General features: G+C 35.8%; 4 protein-coding genes and 1 pseudogene across 5 annotated transcripts in view; all 5 read left to right on the forward strand.

The window, feature by feature from the left end:
* LOC137627898 (arginine kinase-like) overlaps window positions 1–16,524 on the forward strand; it is an 80,471-nt gene that overhangs the window by 28,446 nt on the left and 35,501 nt on the right. Inside the window, exon 6 of one of the 2 annotated variants that reach the window (XM_068359342.1) lies at window positions 15,043–16,155. The exons of the other annotated variant lie outside the window; for it this stretch is intronic. Within the exon in view, the coding sequence (XP_068215443.1) occupies window positions 15,043–16,155 (1,113 nt within the window). The remainder of the gene's footprint in view (window positions 1–15,042; window positions 16,156–16,524) is intronic. 2 annotated transcript variants of the gene reach the window in all.
* LOC137627581 (arginine kinase 1-like) lies at window positions 1,902–3,131 on the forward strand. The gene has a single exon (XM_068358667.1). The coding sequence runs from the start codon at window positions 1,902–1,904 to the stop codon at window positions 3,129–3,131; it is 1,230 nt and encodes a 409-aa protein (XP_068214768.1).
* On the forward strand, window positions 4,489–5,207 carry LOC137627582 (arginine kinase pseudogene; annotated as a pseudogene).
* Window positions 6,354–8,303, forward strand: LOC137627583 (arginine kinase-like). Its single transcript, XM_068358668.1, has 2 exons — window positions 6,354–6,756; window positions 7,132–8,303. Exons 1-2 carry the CDS (start codon window positions 6,354–6,356, stop codon window positions 8,259–8,261), a joined length of 1,533 nt encoding a protein of 510 aa, XP_068214769.1. The 3' UTR covers window positions 8,262–8,303.
* On the forward strand, window positions 9,063–13,762 carry LOC137627584 (arginine kinase-like). The gene is made up of 3 exons (XM_068358669.1): window positions 9,063–9,117; window positions 9,969–11,081; window positions 12,583–13,762. Exons 1-3 carry the CDS (start codon window positions 9,063–9,065, stop codon window positions 13,710–13,712), a joined length of 2,298 nt encoding a protein of 765 aa, XP_068214770.1. The 3' UTR covers window positions 13,713–13,762.

Genomic DNA, 16,524 nt, shown 5'->3' on the forward strand with positions numbered 1-16,524 from the left:
ATATATGTATATATATGTATCAGTTTCTAAAACATTTGGCAGAACGTTATTTTTGTATCTTCATTTCTCCTTTCCCAATTTTATAGAAAAGTAAATCTACTTGTGAATTAAACCCTACATTATTTATTATCTGTAAATACAAATTAAAGCATGGGTGTATATGAATATGCATTTTAAGTATCACCAGAGACCGTAAGCAAAAGCGTCCTTCTCTGAGTATCCTGGCAGTCAGTCGCTGCGGGTACCACTGATCTAAGAAAACGGTTGGAAGAAACAACGCCAACTTTTGGCTCCTGAAGAGTTGGGACTTTTCTTTTAATCCCTGTGGTTATGCTAGGAGGCATAGTAAGAAGCTCCTCGGGGACTAGAACTGTGGATCTTCTTGTATTTATGGGCAGAACTTGACTTGAGATCCGCATTTGCCAAGACAACGATATTACAGTACGGCGTGAACCCTAAGTTAGGTTAGGTTATATTTACGTATCGTTTAGAATGTTTAAATGCAGTAATGTCTGCCACGAGCATCATTAATATCATCTTAGCATGCGAGTCAAAAGTCAAATTTTTTTAAAAACAGGTATATTGACATGGTTTCATTTTGTTTGGTATATCTCTACTATGAGAGCTGAACACCTTCTCGAGATTACTATAAAATAAGTTTATGCATTATTTTTATTATTTTTAAGGGCTGACTTTACTTATTTTTTTCTGCTCCAAATTCTTATTCGTATGCCCAGAGCTGAAAAGGACAGATAATTGTGTTTATTTATTGTTTTTGCTGCTTTATTTAGTTGTTTACTGTATTGAAGTAATGTGTATAAAGTATTGATTTTATGGTTTACGTAAATACATATATCAATATTTTATAGATATACGCTTGCATATATTTGCAGCTCCCATGAGATTGGTATAACAATACGAAAAACTACATAAAACTTAAAAATAAGATTAACAAAGGCAAAAGCTAAACATTTGAAAACGCATGATAAAACCATATATAATTTAGAGATGAGATGAAATCTATAAGGAAAAAAAAAAACATTAATATGCATGAAGTAAGACCATACATGGACATATGGTAAAAAACCTAAGTATTGGGATATTTCTTCCACAAATTAATCTTTATACTGTAAAGTAATTATTTGTTTATGATTTTAAAGAAAGTAACTGTTTGTTTATTATATTGAAAAACCTACGGAAGTTGCTAATTCTCACTTTATTTCAGTCCTGTTTGAATGTTAACACAGTTTCCTGAGCACCATGTAAGGACTTTGTAAAGTACACAAGCTCCTCATTTAGAACTTCTACACTTATTTAGACGTGGTGTGGAACGAATTATAAGACAGTATCAAACTTCTAGAAGCTTATGATAAAGAGAAAACTAATACAATACTCTATGCAGATGTTGTGAATACTTTCTTCATATAATTTAGCTTCTTTGAAAGTAATATATAATTACTCAAAATCTAATTGGCTAGTTTCTCCAAGCACAAAACCTTGTGGGAATGTAGTTAAACACTTCACATAATTTTTTTTCAAAGTTATTATTTCAAGTTACCAAACTTTCAGGACGGTTTTAAATTTAGACAGTTTTTTCGAATATGGGTTATTGGCCTATTATTGCCCCTCAGAGACAGTCACAAAATAGGACTTAAGCTGGGCGGGGGTCATGAAATTTTTACCAGAGTTTGGCAGAGTTTATTCTTTATATCTAGAGGCAAAATGGTTGTTACATTGATAGGTTTAGTTTAACATGGAGGATTAGTTAGAACGATGAATTAAACTAGACACTCAAGACCATGTGCAGATAATTGTTTTAGAGTACAATTTATTGATGCTAGAATTTAAGTTTTTGCTAGAATTTAAGTTTTTTGTTGTTGTTTACGAAGGTTAAAGCTTAAATGACCATTTGCACTATTAAGTTCATTTTTTATGTTTTATTAAAACATCCATCAGCTGGTACCCCAACACACGATGATGAAAAAGAGGTTAAACAGATTGACCCCGTTGCCTTAGTTTCGCTGGAAGAAGAATATGAGAAATTTGCCAATGCAGAGTCAAGCTCTCTTTTGAAGAAATACTTAACACAAGAAGTTTTTGATGACATCAAGCATCGCATCACAGCAGGAGGTGCTAATCTTCATGACTGCATTAAATCGGGCTTGGCCAACCCCGACTCTCATATTGGTCTCTATGCCCCGGATGCTGAATCATACATTTGCTTTCATGAGCTATTTGACCCCGTAATTGATGAATACCACGGTGGATTTGGCTCAGATACCTGTCATCCAGGCATTAATTTTGGTGAGCCGAGAAATCTTGGAGACTTTAATGAATTGGGTGATTACGTTATATCAACAAGAGTTCGTTGCGCTCGGTCAGTTGAAGGCTATCCATTTCATCCTCTCTTAACAAGTGAACAGTATGCTGAACTTGAACAAGACATTGTCTATGCTCTAGAAGCACTGGAGGATGACCTATCTGGTCAGTACCGTACTTTACATGACCTTTCTCGTGAGGAGCAGGAGGAACTCATAGGGAAACACTTGCTGTTCAAACAAGGGGATAGATTTCTAGAAGCAGCTGGCGCTTCAAGATTCTGGCCTGGTGGAAGGGGAATTTTCTTGAACTCTGATGAAACTTTGGTAGTTTGGGTCAATGAAGAAGATCATTTACGAATAATATCGATGCAAGAAGGTGGCAACCTCAGCGAAGTGTATAATAGATTTATGCGTGCTGCCACAGAACTGGACAAAATGCTTCCATTTAGCTTTTCCCAGCGCTTAGGCTTCTTGACATTTTGCCCTACAAATCTGGGTACAGCTATCAGGGCATCAGTGCATATTCGTTTGCCCAAGCTAGGGGAGAGCAGACGGACTCTGGAGGTAATGGCAAATAATTTCAATCTTCAAGTGCGAGGTACATCAGGAGAGCATTCGGAAGCAGAAGATAGCGTATTTGATATCTCCAACCGCCGCCGTTTAGGCATCACAGAAATTGAAGCTCTTCGGGAGATGTATAATGGTGTAATGGAAATCATTTACCTCGAAATGAGTTTGGAGGAAGGCAACCCTGAGAACCGTAAGGCCTCCAGTTATTCATTCTTTTATATCACCTTATTACTCCACTGAACTTGACCATTGATCTGAAATACTAGTTGATGTAACTTTTACCTCTAGAGCACATTTGATACCTGCCAAATTGCTCTATGAGGTTTTTTTTTTTTTTATTTTGAATGGCTTAAAACTGTAGTTCATATTCATTAAGTTATTCACATTTTTCTGTTTCCTAGTGGATGTATGTCAAAGTGCAGAACATTGATAACTCAGCGTACAGTATGAACAATATTACATTTATATTGTTTTCCTTTTGATTTTAGCTTATAAAATGATAGTACCCTATAGTATAGAGAACCCAGCATATTTTCATAAATATTTTAGCTGGCCTTCTTTTAGTTATTGTATTTATTCAACAAATGTTAAGCTATTACTTAGGTGTCCTCTCCCACCAACGAAACATTGAGATTTTATTTAGTCGTCATCTATTCCCCTTTTCATTATGTTCTTTTTTCAACTTAATTCGTCATAATTTGCCAATTTAATAGAAGGATGTAATTATGTATATAAATAGTTTTTGGAAATGCTGCTAGTTGATATTTCCAATAAGTTATTCAATAAACACATTTTTTCATCTCTGAAAAAAATATATAAAGAATCGTGACCTTCATTTGTTCTTTGCATACCCAATTATAAGGGCAAGAAATACTTGTCCCAGACTTGAGATTGTTCATTAATTCATAATTCTACCTTTGTAGAACTGTAGACACTTTACATGGTACTTTATTCCACTTTTATTGGCATCAGATAGCTTTTTTGTGTAGGGTAACACTTGTGTATGAAATTCTATACTATAGGCAGGGTAAAACACCATAAAGCTGATAGCATTATTATATATTGATCAGGCATTACATGATACATTTTATTATTATTATTATTACTATCCAAGCTACAACCCTAGTTGGAAAAGCAAGATGCTATAAGCCTAGGGGCTCCAACAGGGAAAAATAGCCCAGTGAGGAAAGGAAATAAGGAAATAAATAAATGAAGAGAACAAATTAACAATAAATCATTCTAAAAAAAGTAACAACGTCAAAACAGACATGTCATATATAAACTATTAACATCAAAAACAAATATGTCATAAATAAACTATAAAAAGACTCATGTCCGCCTGGTTAACAAAAAAGCATTTGCTCCAACTTTGAACTTTTGAAGTTCTACTGATTCAACCACCCGATTAGGAAGATCATTTGTATATATAAATTTCGATTTGAATATTTAAAGAACAAACATATCTGTGATATCCATATGTGTTTTGTTCATGATATTTTTCATTTCATAAAACAAATTCAGACCCTGATGAAGAAGCAGTTGAAGAAATCAACTTGAACAAAATCACGACATTTGATGAGGAGTATATGAGAAATTCATGGATACAGATTCACTTTCACTCTAGAAGAAATATTTGACACAGGATGTCTTTGACAACATCAAACATCGCACAACATATAATGGTGCTGCTCTGTACGGTTGCGTCAAATCTGGCTTTTCTATTCCAGACTCCAGTATTGTTTCCTTGAACTCTTTGATCCAGTTATTGATGATTATCATTTTGGATTTGCCCCTGGCGATTCTCATCCAAAAACTAACTTTGGAGACCTAAGTAGTCTCGGTGATTTGAATGAATGGGGTGACTATGTTAAATCAACTAGAGTCTGCTGTGCTCGATCTTTGAAAGGTTTCCCTTTTAACCTCCCTCTGACTATTGAACTGTATAAAGAAATTGAAGAAAGTATTATTAGTGCTTTAAAAATTCTAGAAGGCGACGTAGTAAGGAGCTATCGTCCTGTAAGTGAAATCCCTCTTGACGAGCAGGAGGAACTTAGAAAAGCATTTACTATTTAAACAAGGAGACAGATTTCTCCAAGCAGCTGGTGCCACTCGGTTTTGGCCTTTGGGAAGTGGCATTTTTTTCAAATGCAGCCAATGCAGGAAGGTGGAAACCTTGGTGAAGTATATGGAAGATTTGTGCGTGCTGTCAAAGCTCTTGGGTCTGAGCTTCAATTTATTTGTTCTCAGCATTTGAGATATTTGAACTTTTGCCCTACAAATATAGGCTCATCCTTCCGAGCACATATCCACCCCTAACATTAAGATTGGTTTTATCAAATTAAATATTGTCAAGGAGTCATTGAAATTCAGAAAATAAAGACAGAAGAATCTGTTGTGTCATGTGCTTTCTCATACGAATGTCTATTCTTTACATTTCAAAAGGCCAAGGTGGCTTAACTTATAAGTTTATTGAGATACTACTGAAAGGAAGTATTTATCCATAGCCATATAAGAGTTTTGAAATTTTAGCTTATAGTCCAAATATTCTCATGTAAGGATTACTAAACTAGATTCAGTTGAATGTCAGGAGTAGGTTTGTGTAGTAACTAAATCATCACAGTAAGTCACAATAACACAGATGTTGGCTCTCTAAGGTGCATGTATTTAACATTAATCCAGACTTAAACCTAACTCTGCTATGAGTCTTTTTTGTGTGTATGGAACCCCTTGTGGTAGAACGTAAATTTTATTATTTTTCTCCAATAGGTTGCAGACAAATTCATTTCTATGCTGAATTACAAAAGGTGCACCTTGACATTGTCATCCAATCTTATTTTATGCCTATGAAATCATTATACATTGTACATGGCTATATAATGAGTTAAATTCCTAATTTCATCATAGTTATTTCTGTCAATATTCAGTTTGCTTAGTTACCTCTAGGTTTAGAGAATACTTCACTAACAATTTCCTAGATTTTTCTTGAACTTAGGTAACTTTTTTTATTTAAATAGAACACATACTTCATAAAGAAGATATCTCCATATTACTATTCTTGAATAGCATGAAGTGAATGGTTTGCAGCATGTGCAGACTAAAACAGTACCAATAGTTATCAAAAGAACCACTCCTGATCCTTTTCACTGCTAGATATCACAATTGCACCTTGTGTATAGAATCATATTTCCACTTCTGGAGAAGTAAACAAGAAGAAATATCCCAAGTTTTTACTATCAGTTTCTGGCATCTGCTGGAATAGAATACACACCACAATGCAAACATTGGTTTCTGGCGTCTAATGGAATGAAAGACACGTCACAAAGCAAACATCGGTTTCTGGCATCTGCTGGAATAAAATACACGTCACAAAGCAAACCTCGGTTTCTGGCGTCTGCTGGAATGAAATATGCTCACAATGCAAACACCAGTTTCTGGCATCTGCTGGAATGAAATATGCTCACAATGCAAACATCAGTTTCTGGCATCTGCTGGAATAAAATACACATCGCAATGCAAATATCAGTTTCTGGCATCTGCTGGAATGAAACACACATCACAATGCATACATCGGTTTCTGGCATCTGCTGGAATAAAATACACGTCACAAAGCAAACCTCGGTTTCTGGCGTCTGCTGGAATGAAACACACATCACAATGCAAACATCGGTTTCTGGCGTCTGCTGGAATGAAACACACATCACAATGCAAACATCGGTTTCTGGCATCTGCTGGAATGAAACACACATCACAATGCAAACATCGGTTTCTGGCGTCTGCTGGAATGAAATACACATCACAATGCAAACATCGGTTTCTGGCGTCTGCCGGAATGAAATACACATCACAGTGCAAATATTTGGAATATGTTTGCCCATACAGTATTAGTGTGTTGACATATAAGATAACTTACATATAATTCAGTTCATTTGGGATGTAGCCAGTAGTTGGTTCACTCTATTCCCTGATCAAAATACTTTGGTTAGAACTATTGTCTATAGGTTTTAGGAGATGGATTCTCATTAATGCTAGCACAAACTGACCATTAGAACAGATTTCCAAAAATTGTAACTTACAAGTAGAGTTTGGTAATTTCTTTATGTTTTCAATGTTTTCTCAAATTCATATGCTAATTTTCAACTTCAAGGAAAGTATACTTACATGGTCTGCATTTTAGAAGAACGGTGAGATCTACTTTCAAAAGCTTTGTGCAGTAATCCCCCAAAAATATTGATTTCTACAGTTTTTGAGGAGGAAGACCGTGAACAAGTGGATCCTTTAGCAGTCTCTTCTCTTGATGGTGAGTTTGAGAAATTTACCAATATGGAGTCTACATCACTCTTGAAGAAATACTTAACACAGGATGTTTTCGACAACATCAAACAACGAAGTACAGCGGGAGGTGCTACTCTTCATGACTGTATCAAATCAGGTCTTGCTAACCCAGACTCTGGTATTGGTCTTTATGCCCCAGATGCAGAGTCCTATGCTTGTTTCAAAGAGTTGTTTGATCCTGTAATTGATGAATACCATGGAGGACATTCACCAGATGATATTCATCCAGAAGTTAATTTTGGAGACCCTGCTGTTCTTGGGGATTTGAATGAATGGGGTGATTATGTTGTATCAACGAGAGTCCGTTGTGCTCGGTCTATTGAAGGTTATCCTTTTAATCCCTTGCTGACAAGTGATCAGTATTTACAACTAGAACAAGATATTGGTACTGCTTTACAAACACTGGAGGATGACCTAGTTGGAGTATATCAGTCCTTAGGTGATATCAGTCCTGAGGAACAAGAAGAACTCTTAGAAAAACACCTACTCTTTAAACAAGGAGACAGATTTCTGGAAGCAGCTGGGGCTTGCCGCTTTTGGCCAGACGGCAGAGGTATATTTTTGAATGCGGATAACACTTTGGTCATCTGGGTGAATGAAGAAGACCATTTACGAATTATATCAATGCAGGAGGGAGGCAACCTTAGTGAAGTTTACAGCAGATTTGTACGGGCTGTAACAGCTCTTGGCGACAAACTTCCATTTAGTGCTTCTGAACATCTAGGCTTCCTAAGCTTTTGTCCTACTAATCTTGGAACTGCTATCAGAGCTTCAGTACACATTCGTCTACCTAAATTAGGCGAGGACATACAAACTCTGGAGGAAACTGCAAATAAATATAACCTTCAAGTACGAGGAACATCTGGTGAGCACTCAGAAGCTAAGGATTATGTATTTGACATCTCCAATCGACGCCGATTAGGCATTACAGAGATTGAAGCCCTTCAGGAGATGTATGATGGTGTTAAGGAAATAATTCAGTTAGAGAAGAGCATGGAAGACGGCAGTGATGAAAATCGTAAGAGCTCCAGTTACTAATTCATTTTTATACATTCAAAGCGCCTCACACTGCACCGATGCTTTGCCATAGAATACAAAAAACATATAGTGTAGCAACTAAAAAGATACCGTATAGTTTCTTTATACATTTTTTAATCTGAAATGTCTTATTAAAAAATGTTTCGGATCTTAGTTTTTTATGTAAATAAGGTCTTGGATTCCATTGCAGTTTTAGCACACCCACGATCACTATAGTTATTAATTCTCTAGATTATGAAACGATATAACTAATTCCAATAGGTAATATGAAATTTGATTAATTTTCAAAACTTTTTCTATTATTTCTAATGTGTTGATGGTTCGGAGTTACGAGTGTATATGGTTTTTGAGGCATTTTTAATCTTATTTTTAATTTCTTATAAGTTTGAGTATCTATGATGGTGTTGAATGCCCTCTCCAGTGCCTGGTCTCTATGGCATAGGATTTACAATCCAATCTATTTGGAAACTTTCTATTCATTATTGTTTCCTGCGTTCTGCGTAAAAAAAAAAATCCTTACGAATGCATAAAGGTTAAAATTGAATATACAAGTACTTTGCCTTTGTGAATCAACCTTTTCTCATATGTGCTTCCGGAAAACTATTAGCAACATTTTAAAGCGACTAACACACCAATGAATTAGGTCTTCATTTAACATAGATCGGTAGTATTAAAGATGTTTCAGCTTGCTTTTTAGGCACTCAGCGCTCATTTCCATACCTGCATTGGTACATTCTAATTTTCTTTCAGTTTACATTACTTTGTTTAGTTTTGCATGCCTGGGCTTTTTATATAGTCAACATGGGAGTTTCTTTATTGATGATGTTTCAGGTCAGAAGCAAAATTCTCTCTGGAAGTTAGGTAACCTGACTGTTAAAAGGCAACTCTCCATTACAAGCTATTCATATATCAACTATCATGTCAGTAGATAAAGTCAAATAGTGTTGAAAAAGTCTAACAGTAATCAGCACTCTTAAAGCAATTAGTATGGTGGGTAGTGTATTCATGGGAGAATCATGAGTGATCAGGGATTCTCTGTGCAAATAGAAGAAATTCTGATAATAGCTAGTTCCCGTGACTAAAATGGTGTACTATCTTCACCGTTTGACTCTACACAAACTTGACACCAAACCAATATCTACTATCTACATTAAGTAACATCAACGGTATCCATTAAATGAGTTTTGTACGGTGGATTGTGAATTAATGCGTTATTGAGTAATTTATTATCTGATAATTTATTTTTTCAGTTAATGAAGCATTTAAACTTAGCACTTTGCAGTAACGAAGCATATCGGAAATAGTACTGTAGAATAAGAGAAAATTGCATTACTGAATTATCCAACATCAGAATAGGGAAGATATTTAACTCATGTACAAAGTTTATAGTTTGCTATTGACTGGTAAGAGTTTTTGCATGTTAGCATTTAAAGTCAAAGTATCTTTTCTAATTCACTTCTGAATTCCCATGGTTATTTAATTTCTGAAGTACACAAAACTTGTATTAAACACTTTAAAACAAAATTAGTAAAAACAAAATAAAAAATTGTAGGCCTACTTGTTTCACTGAACTGAACCATGAGTTGGTTCATTTTAAATTAAGAAAAGTATTCCTCAAAGGTGTTCTCTAAGAAATAGCATGCAAATAATTGAAATTACAATAGTTTTTCTTACATGTTTGTAAACTATTTGCATAAATTTCTGCAGCTGTAGATGAAGCAGGTGAAACCAATGAAGTTGACGCAGATGTTCTTGCTTCCCTTGAAGAAGAGTATGAACTGTTCAGCAATACAGATTCTTCTTCACTTTTAAAGAAATACTTGACACAAGAGGTTTTTGACAACATTAAGAATCGGACCACATCTTCAGGGGCTACTCTACATGATTGCGTTAAATCTGGTTTTGCTAACCCAGACTCTCATATTGGTCTGTATGCTCCAGATGCTGAATCTTATGCATGTTTCAAAGAGCTATTTGATCCTGTGATTGATGAATACCATGGAGGATTTGGCCCAGATGATATTCATCCCAAGGTTGATTTTGGAGACAATGGTGATCTTGGTGATTTGAACGAGTGGGGTGATTATGTTGTATCAACCAGAGTGCGTTGTGCTCGATCTGTTGAAGGCTATCCGTTTAACCCCCTGCTAACAAAAGATCAATATGTTGAACTAGAACAAGATATAGATACTGCTCTGCAAACACTAGAAAATGACTTGCCTGGAAGATTTTATTCATTAAGTGATATCAGTCCTGAGGAACAAGAAGAACTCTTAGAAAAGCATATACTCTTTAAACAAGGAGACCGATTTCTGGAAGCAGCTGGGGCCTGTAGGTTTTGGCCAGATGGCAGAGGTATATTTTTGAATGCAGATAACACTTTGGTCATCTGGGTGAATGAAGAAGACCATTTACGAATTATATCGATGCAGGAGGGAGGCAACCTTAGTGAAGTCTACAGCAGATTTGTACATGCTGTAACAGCGCTTGGTGAAAAGCTTCCATTTAGTTCTTCAGAACATCTAGGCTTCTTGAGCTTTTGTCCTACCAATCTTGGTACAGGTATCAGAGCTTCAGTACACATTCGTCTACCTAAATTAGGTGAGGACATACAAACTCTGGAGGAAACTGCAGATAAATATAATCTTCAAGTACGAGGTACATCAGGAGAGCACTCAGAAGCTACAGACTATATATTTGACATCTCCAATCGACGCAGATTAGGCATTACAGAGATTGAAGCCCTTCAGGAGATGTATGATGGTGTTAAAGAAATAATTCAGATAGAGAAGAGCCTGGAAGACGCCAGTGGAGAAAATCGTAAGGGCACTTAGTTACACATTTGCAGGCTAACTTAGTGAACACTGCATCAATGTTTTTATGGAAATGATGAATATATAAAACTAAAATGGTAGTTATGGCTTTTTCTTCCTATTGACACTGCTTTCAGCAAATAAGATACTTCAAATCACCTCTTACAATCTCAGAATTTAATATCTTTTTCTTTAATAAATTGCTTTATATGGTATTTTCACTTCATAATATCTTTAGATAAATGTACTTCACTAGCCTGACACCATTTGGTAACTCTCCTAGAGGCATGTATACCAATGCTTGCCTGTTACTCAAAACCTCATTCCCTACACAATAGTCTTACTTTCTTCTATGAATAACAAACATTGTTTACTTTAAACCATTCCAGTTTTATTTTAAGATCAGTGTTACATTTCAAGTCAAAAGAATGGTAGAAGTTGGTCGAGTAGTAGGTCTGAATAAGGACATAGACTGGGCAAACAGTCATTTTGATTAGATATGAACCCTTGTACCCTTAGTTTTCCATTTTGAATCTCCAATGCATTAGAGAATAAATTTTTGTATTTACAATAGAAGTAGATAAATATGAATGTGAATATGCTGCAGATTAGTATTTTCAATCGAAGAATTAAACTGGACAGTCACTCGGTTATGAAATGTATACATTTTAGTCATCATATACCTGTCTTATTGTCCCAATCATTCTTATTAAAACATTTTATCATATTTAAGTCTATACTTCATCGCAAAGTAGCACAATTTGTATTTCATAGTATCGGTTACTAACCCATTGTATGCATTTATTGGAGGGACCTTTTGAGAATAACAATGTGAGCGATCATGTAGTTACCCCGGTGTATTATAGTAATTATGTTAATCATTGGAAGAGCTCAGGCATTAGAAATCATTCATATTGAAGACATTTCACTCAACAGCTTTTAAGACACTGAAATGAGTAGAAAGTAGCATTCAGCACTCCAAAGTCAATGCATCATGGTGGATTGTGTAAACATCACTCGCATTTTAGAACTACCCTACCGCTCTAGTATATAAAGACGGTACAAGTAATAATACCACATAAGTTAAACAATTGCATTTGTCATTTGGTTGTGGCAAATGTAAGTGTACACGGCATTACACAATATGGCTGTCAGCTGGCAGTCAGTGCATTATTTTTAACTCCAGTTATTGTTTTTTTTTTTAATGATTTAGTTGCTTCTGAAGGATAAATATTATGTGATAATGATTGATATTATATTGTTACCGAGGTTCCAACTTCAAATATTTTTGTCCATATTGCATATGAACCTGACAAGGATTCACACTTAAAAACAAAAAGCATTATACTTAACTAAGTAGGAGTGGAAAGAAGTAGATTACAAATTAGATACAGTAGTTTATGGATAATTTGAACTTTAGGAAAATTGGGCTTATACCTACACAGTAATCAACATAACCATTTATATTTAATTTATTATTGTACAATTTTTACATCAAACTTCTACAGCCCCAAATGAAGATGAAACTGAGCAAGTTGACACTCCTGCCATTGTTTCCCTTCAAGAGGAATATGAAAAATTCATCAGCACAGATTCTTCTTCACTTTTAAAGAAATACTTGACACAAGAGATTTTTGACAACATTAGAGATCGGACCACATCTTTGGGTGCTACTCTCCATGATTGCATCAAATCAGGTTTTGCTAACCCAGATTCTCATATTGGTCTGTATGCTCCAGATGCTGAATCCTATGCATGTTTCAAAGAGTTGTTTGATCCTGTAATTGATGAATACCATGGAGGTTTCGGCCCAGATGATACTCATCCCGAGGTTAACTTTGGAGACCCAAGTGTTCTTGGTGATTTAAACGAGTGGGGTGATTATGTTGTATCGACCAGAGTGCGTTGTGCTCGATCTGTTGAAGGTTATCCGTTTAACCCAATTCTGACAAATGATCAGTATATAGAATTGGAACAAAATATTGATGCTGCTCTGCAAACATTAGAGGATGACTTAGCTGGAAACTTCCGTTCATTAAGTGATATCAGTCCTGAGGAACAAGAGGAACTCTTAGAGAAGCACTTGCTCTTTAAACAAGGAGACAGATTTCTGGAAGCAGCTGGGGCCTGTCGCTTTTGGCCAGACGGCAGAGGTATATTTTTGAATGCTGATAACTCTTTGGTCATCTGGGTGAATGAAGAAGACCATTTACGAATTATATCGATGCAGGAGGGAGGCAACCTTAGTGAAGTCTACAGCAGATTTGTACGTGCTGTAACAGCTCTTGGTGACCAGCTTCCATTTAGTTCTTCAGAACATTTAGGGTTCTTGAGCTTTTGTCCGACCAATCTTGGCACAGGTATCAGAGCTTCAGTACACATTCGTCTACCTAAATTAGGCGAGGACACACAAACTCTGGAGGAAACCGCAAATAAATATAATCTTCAAGTACGGGGTACATCAGGAGAGCACTCAGAAGCTACGGATTATGTATTTGACATCTCCAATCGACGCCGATTGGGCATTACAGAGATTGAAGCCCTTCAGGAGATGTATGATGGAGTTAAGGAAATAATTCAGTTAGAGAAGAGCATGGAAGACGGCAATGATGAAAATTGTAAGGGCTCTATTTACTAATTCTCTTATGCTTTTCCTGACAACACAACACTGTTTCCCTGCATTTACACAAAAACTCCTATGTAAGAGTCCTTTTGCATTCCATAAACATTTAATTTAATTTCTTTAAACTATGTAAGTTATTCTTGTTTTATAAATGTTAATGGAACAAGCAAATGTTTTTTTTTTTTTTTTTTTTTGCCAATGCACGTTTTTCTTTTATATATTTTTTATGAGTGATTTCCAAAATGGAGAAATTGATAGTTATATAAGAACAATACAAAACCACAGAGATTTCTACTAGTTTGCTTTTGGACTCAAACTATTTTTCATATGCAGTAGCCTTCAATACTTCTTATGCACTTCACAGATATTTATTGCCCAAGCTAGTTAGCTAGTTACTCATTGGTAAGGCTTAATCGAATTATGATAAGCTACTTGTCAACAGTATGGCAGAGGCTGAGTAACCAGACTATGAGCATAGTTCCCTTGATTCACTTTTTTCAGCCACTCATTTCATCATAAATCATAACATGCGCCAACGGCAAATACCAAAAAGCAACAATCCAAGGAAGTTGCTTTACTGAATTACCTTATCATTTCCATTGGTTTATCCTTCATTGTACTTCACCTGGTTTTCATGCTTCTTAGCAAATTTATTTCATAGACCAAAGAAGCCTCTTAAAACATAAGAAATAAATATACACTAGAAAGTTGCTATTGAGCTCTGCTTGGGACGGCACTAGCATTAGCGAGTTTAGAAAATCACGGATGTTTCACTCTTCGGCTTTTAGGGCAGTTATATGAGCAATTCGCTGCTGTATGCCAATACCCGTGAATTGTAATCATGATCATAGATGTAATAAGGTGTACCAATCTAGTGGGTAAAGGAAGATGTAAGAATTGATATACCTAAATTTAACTTAAATTTTATTCAACATTTAGTGCCTTGTACAATAGAAACCACTGCCTTTCAATCCTGAAATTATTTACTGCCATTTAATATCCATTATAAATAATCTTATAGTTATGCGGTAGTAATTACTTTCTAAATGTCAGAAAGATAATATATTAATGCTGATTACAAACCACATAATTTTATGTAAGTTGTAAGTTTATGAATTTAACCTATTCCTAAACAAGACCATAGATGAATTCAAAGTTTGAACAAAAATTGTTTTTGCATAATTAAAAGCTCAATGTCATATATATGAACGAAACCTGGTTTGGATCAGAATAGATTTTGTTTATGTTGGTAGGCAAAACTCAAACAAACAAAAGTTTTATTTTGAAGATCTCCTTCAATTGTTACATTGACTTGACGGTACAAAGTTTGAATCAATCTCTACAGCGCCGGGTGGAGAGGACGGAAGTGAACTAACCGACGCGGATGCCAGTTTCTCCTTAGATGAAGAGTATGAGAAGTTCAGCAGTACAGATTCTTCTTCACTTTTAAAGAAATACTTGACACAAGAGATTTTTGACAGCATCAAAGATCGAACCACCTCTTTGGGTGCTAATCTCCATGATTGTATCAAATCAGGTCTTGCCAACCCAGACTCTCATATTGGTCTGTATGCTCCAGATGCTGAATCTTATGCATGTTTCAAAGAGTTATTTGATCCTATAATTGATGAATACCATGGAGGTTTCGGCCCAGATGATACTCATCCCGAGGTTAACTTTGGAGACCCAAGTGCTCTTGGTGATTTGAACGAGTGGGGTGATTATGTTGTATCAACCAGAGTGCGTAGTGCTCGATCTGTTGAAGGTTATCCGTTTAACCCAATTCTGACAAATGATCAATATATAGAACTGGAACAAAATATTGATGGTGCTCTGCAAACACTAGAGGATGACTTAGCTGGAAACTTTCGTTCATTAAGTGATATCAGTCCTGAGGAACAAGAGGAACTCTTAGAAAAGCACTTGCTCTTTAAACAAGGAGACAGATTTCTTGAAGCAGCTGGGGCCTGTAGGTTTTGGCCAGACGGCAGAGGTATATTTTTGAATGCTGATAACACTTTGGTCATCTGGGTGAATGAAGAAGACCATTTACGAATTATATCAATGCAGGAGGGAGGCAACCTTAGTGAAGTCTACAGCAGATTTGTACGTGCTGTAACAGCGCTTGGTGACCAGCTTCCATTTAGTTCTTCAGAACATTTAGGGTTCTTGAGCTTTTGTCCTACCAATCTTGGTACTGGTATTAGAGCTTCAGTACACATTCGTCTACCTAAGTTAGGTGAGGACACGCAAACACTGGAGGAAACCGCAAATAAATATAATCTTCAAGTACGAGGTACATCAGGAGAGCACTCAGAAGCTACGGACTATGTATTTGACATCTCCAATCGACGCCGATTAGGCATCACAGAGATTGAAGCCCTTCAGGAGATGTATGATGGAGTTAAGGAAATAATTCAGTTAGAGAAGAGCATGGAAGACGGCAATGATGAAAGTTGTAAGGGCTCTATTTACTAATTCTCTTATGCTTTTCCTACAACACAACATTGTTCCCCTGCATTAACACAAAACCTCCTATATAACAGTCCTTTTGCATTCCATAAACACCCCTTTTGATTTTTTTCTATTGAATTTATCCTTGTTTGGTAAGTGCGGTTGAGGAACGAGTTAAGAAAATACCTTCTTCAAATGCATGTTTTTTTATGAATAACTCCCAAAATGAAAGATAACTTTTTTTTTTTTACAATACAGACCCACAGAGCTTTCCACTGTAGTATTTTTTTTTTAACTCAAAGGATTGTTTGATATTCAGTAACCTTAAAGAATGCTTATGCACTTGACAGATATTTTTTGCCCAAGCTAGTTG

Source organism: Palaemon carinicauda, chromosome 35 (genome assembly GCF_036898095.1).
Source record: "Palaemon carinicauda isolate YSFRI2023 chromosome 35, ASM3689809v2, whole genome shotgun sequence".
In the NCBI taxonomy this organism is placed as follows: domain Eukaryota; kingdom Metazoa; phylum Arthropoda; class Malacostraca; order Decapoda; family Palaemonidae; genus Palaemon; species Palaemon carinicauda.

What these genes read in the sequence shown, in the direction of transcription:
- LOC137627581 (XM_068358667.1), top strand. Translation starts at nt 1,902, where the DNA reads ATGACCATTTGCACTATTAAGTTCATTTTTTATGTTTTATTAAAACAT.
- LOC137627583 (XM_068358668.1), top strand. Translation starts at nt 6,354, where the DNA reads ATGCAAACATCAGTTTCTGGCATCTGCTGGAATAAAATACACATCGCA. An exon ending in AGTGCAAATATTTGGAATAT is followed by an intron (nt 6,757 to 7,131) that starts GTTTGCCCATAC and finishes TGATTTCTACAG; the next exon opens with TTTTTGAGGAGGAAGACCGT.
- LOC137627584 (XM_068358669.1), top strand. Translation starts at nt 9,063, where the DNA reads ATGGGAGTTTCTTTATTGATGATGTTTCAGGTCAGAAGCAAAATTCTC. An exon ending in AAGCAAAATTCTCTCTGGAA is followed by an intron (nt 9,118 to 9,968) that starts GTTAGGTAACCT and finishes AAATTTCTGCAG; the next exon opens with CTGTAGATGAAGCAGGTGAA. An exon ending in AGACGCCAGTGGAGAAAATC is followed by an intron (nt 11,082 to 12,582) that starts GTAAGGGCACTT and finishes AAACTTCTACAG; the next exon opens with CCCCAAATGAAGATGAAACT.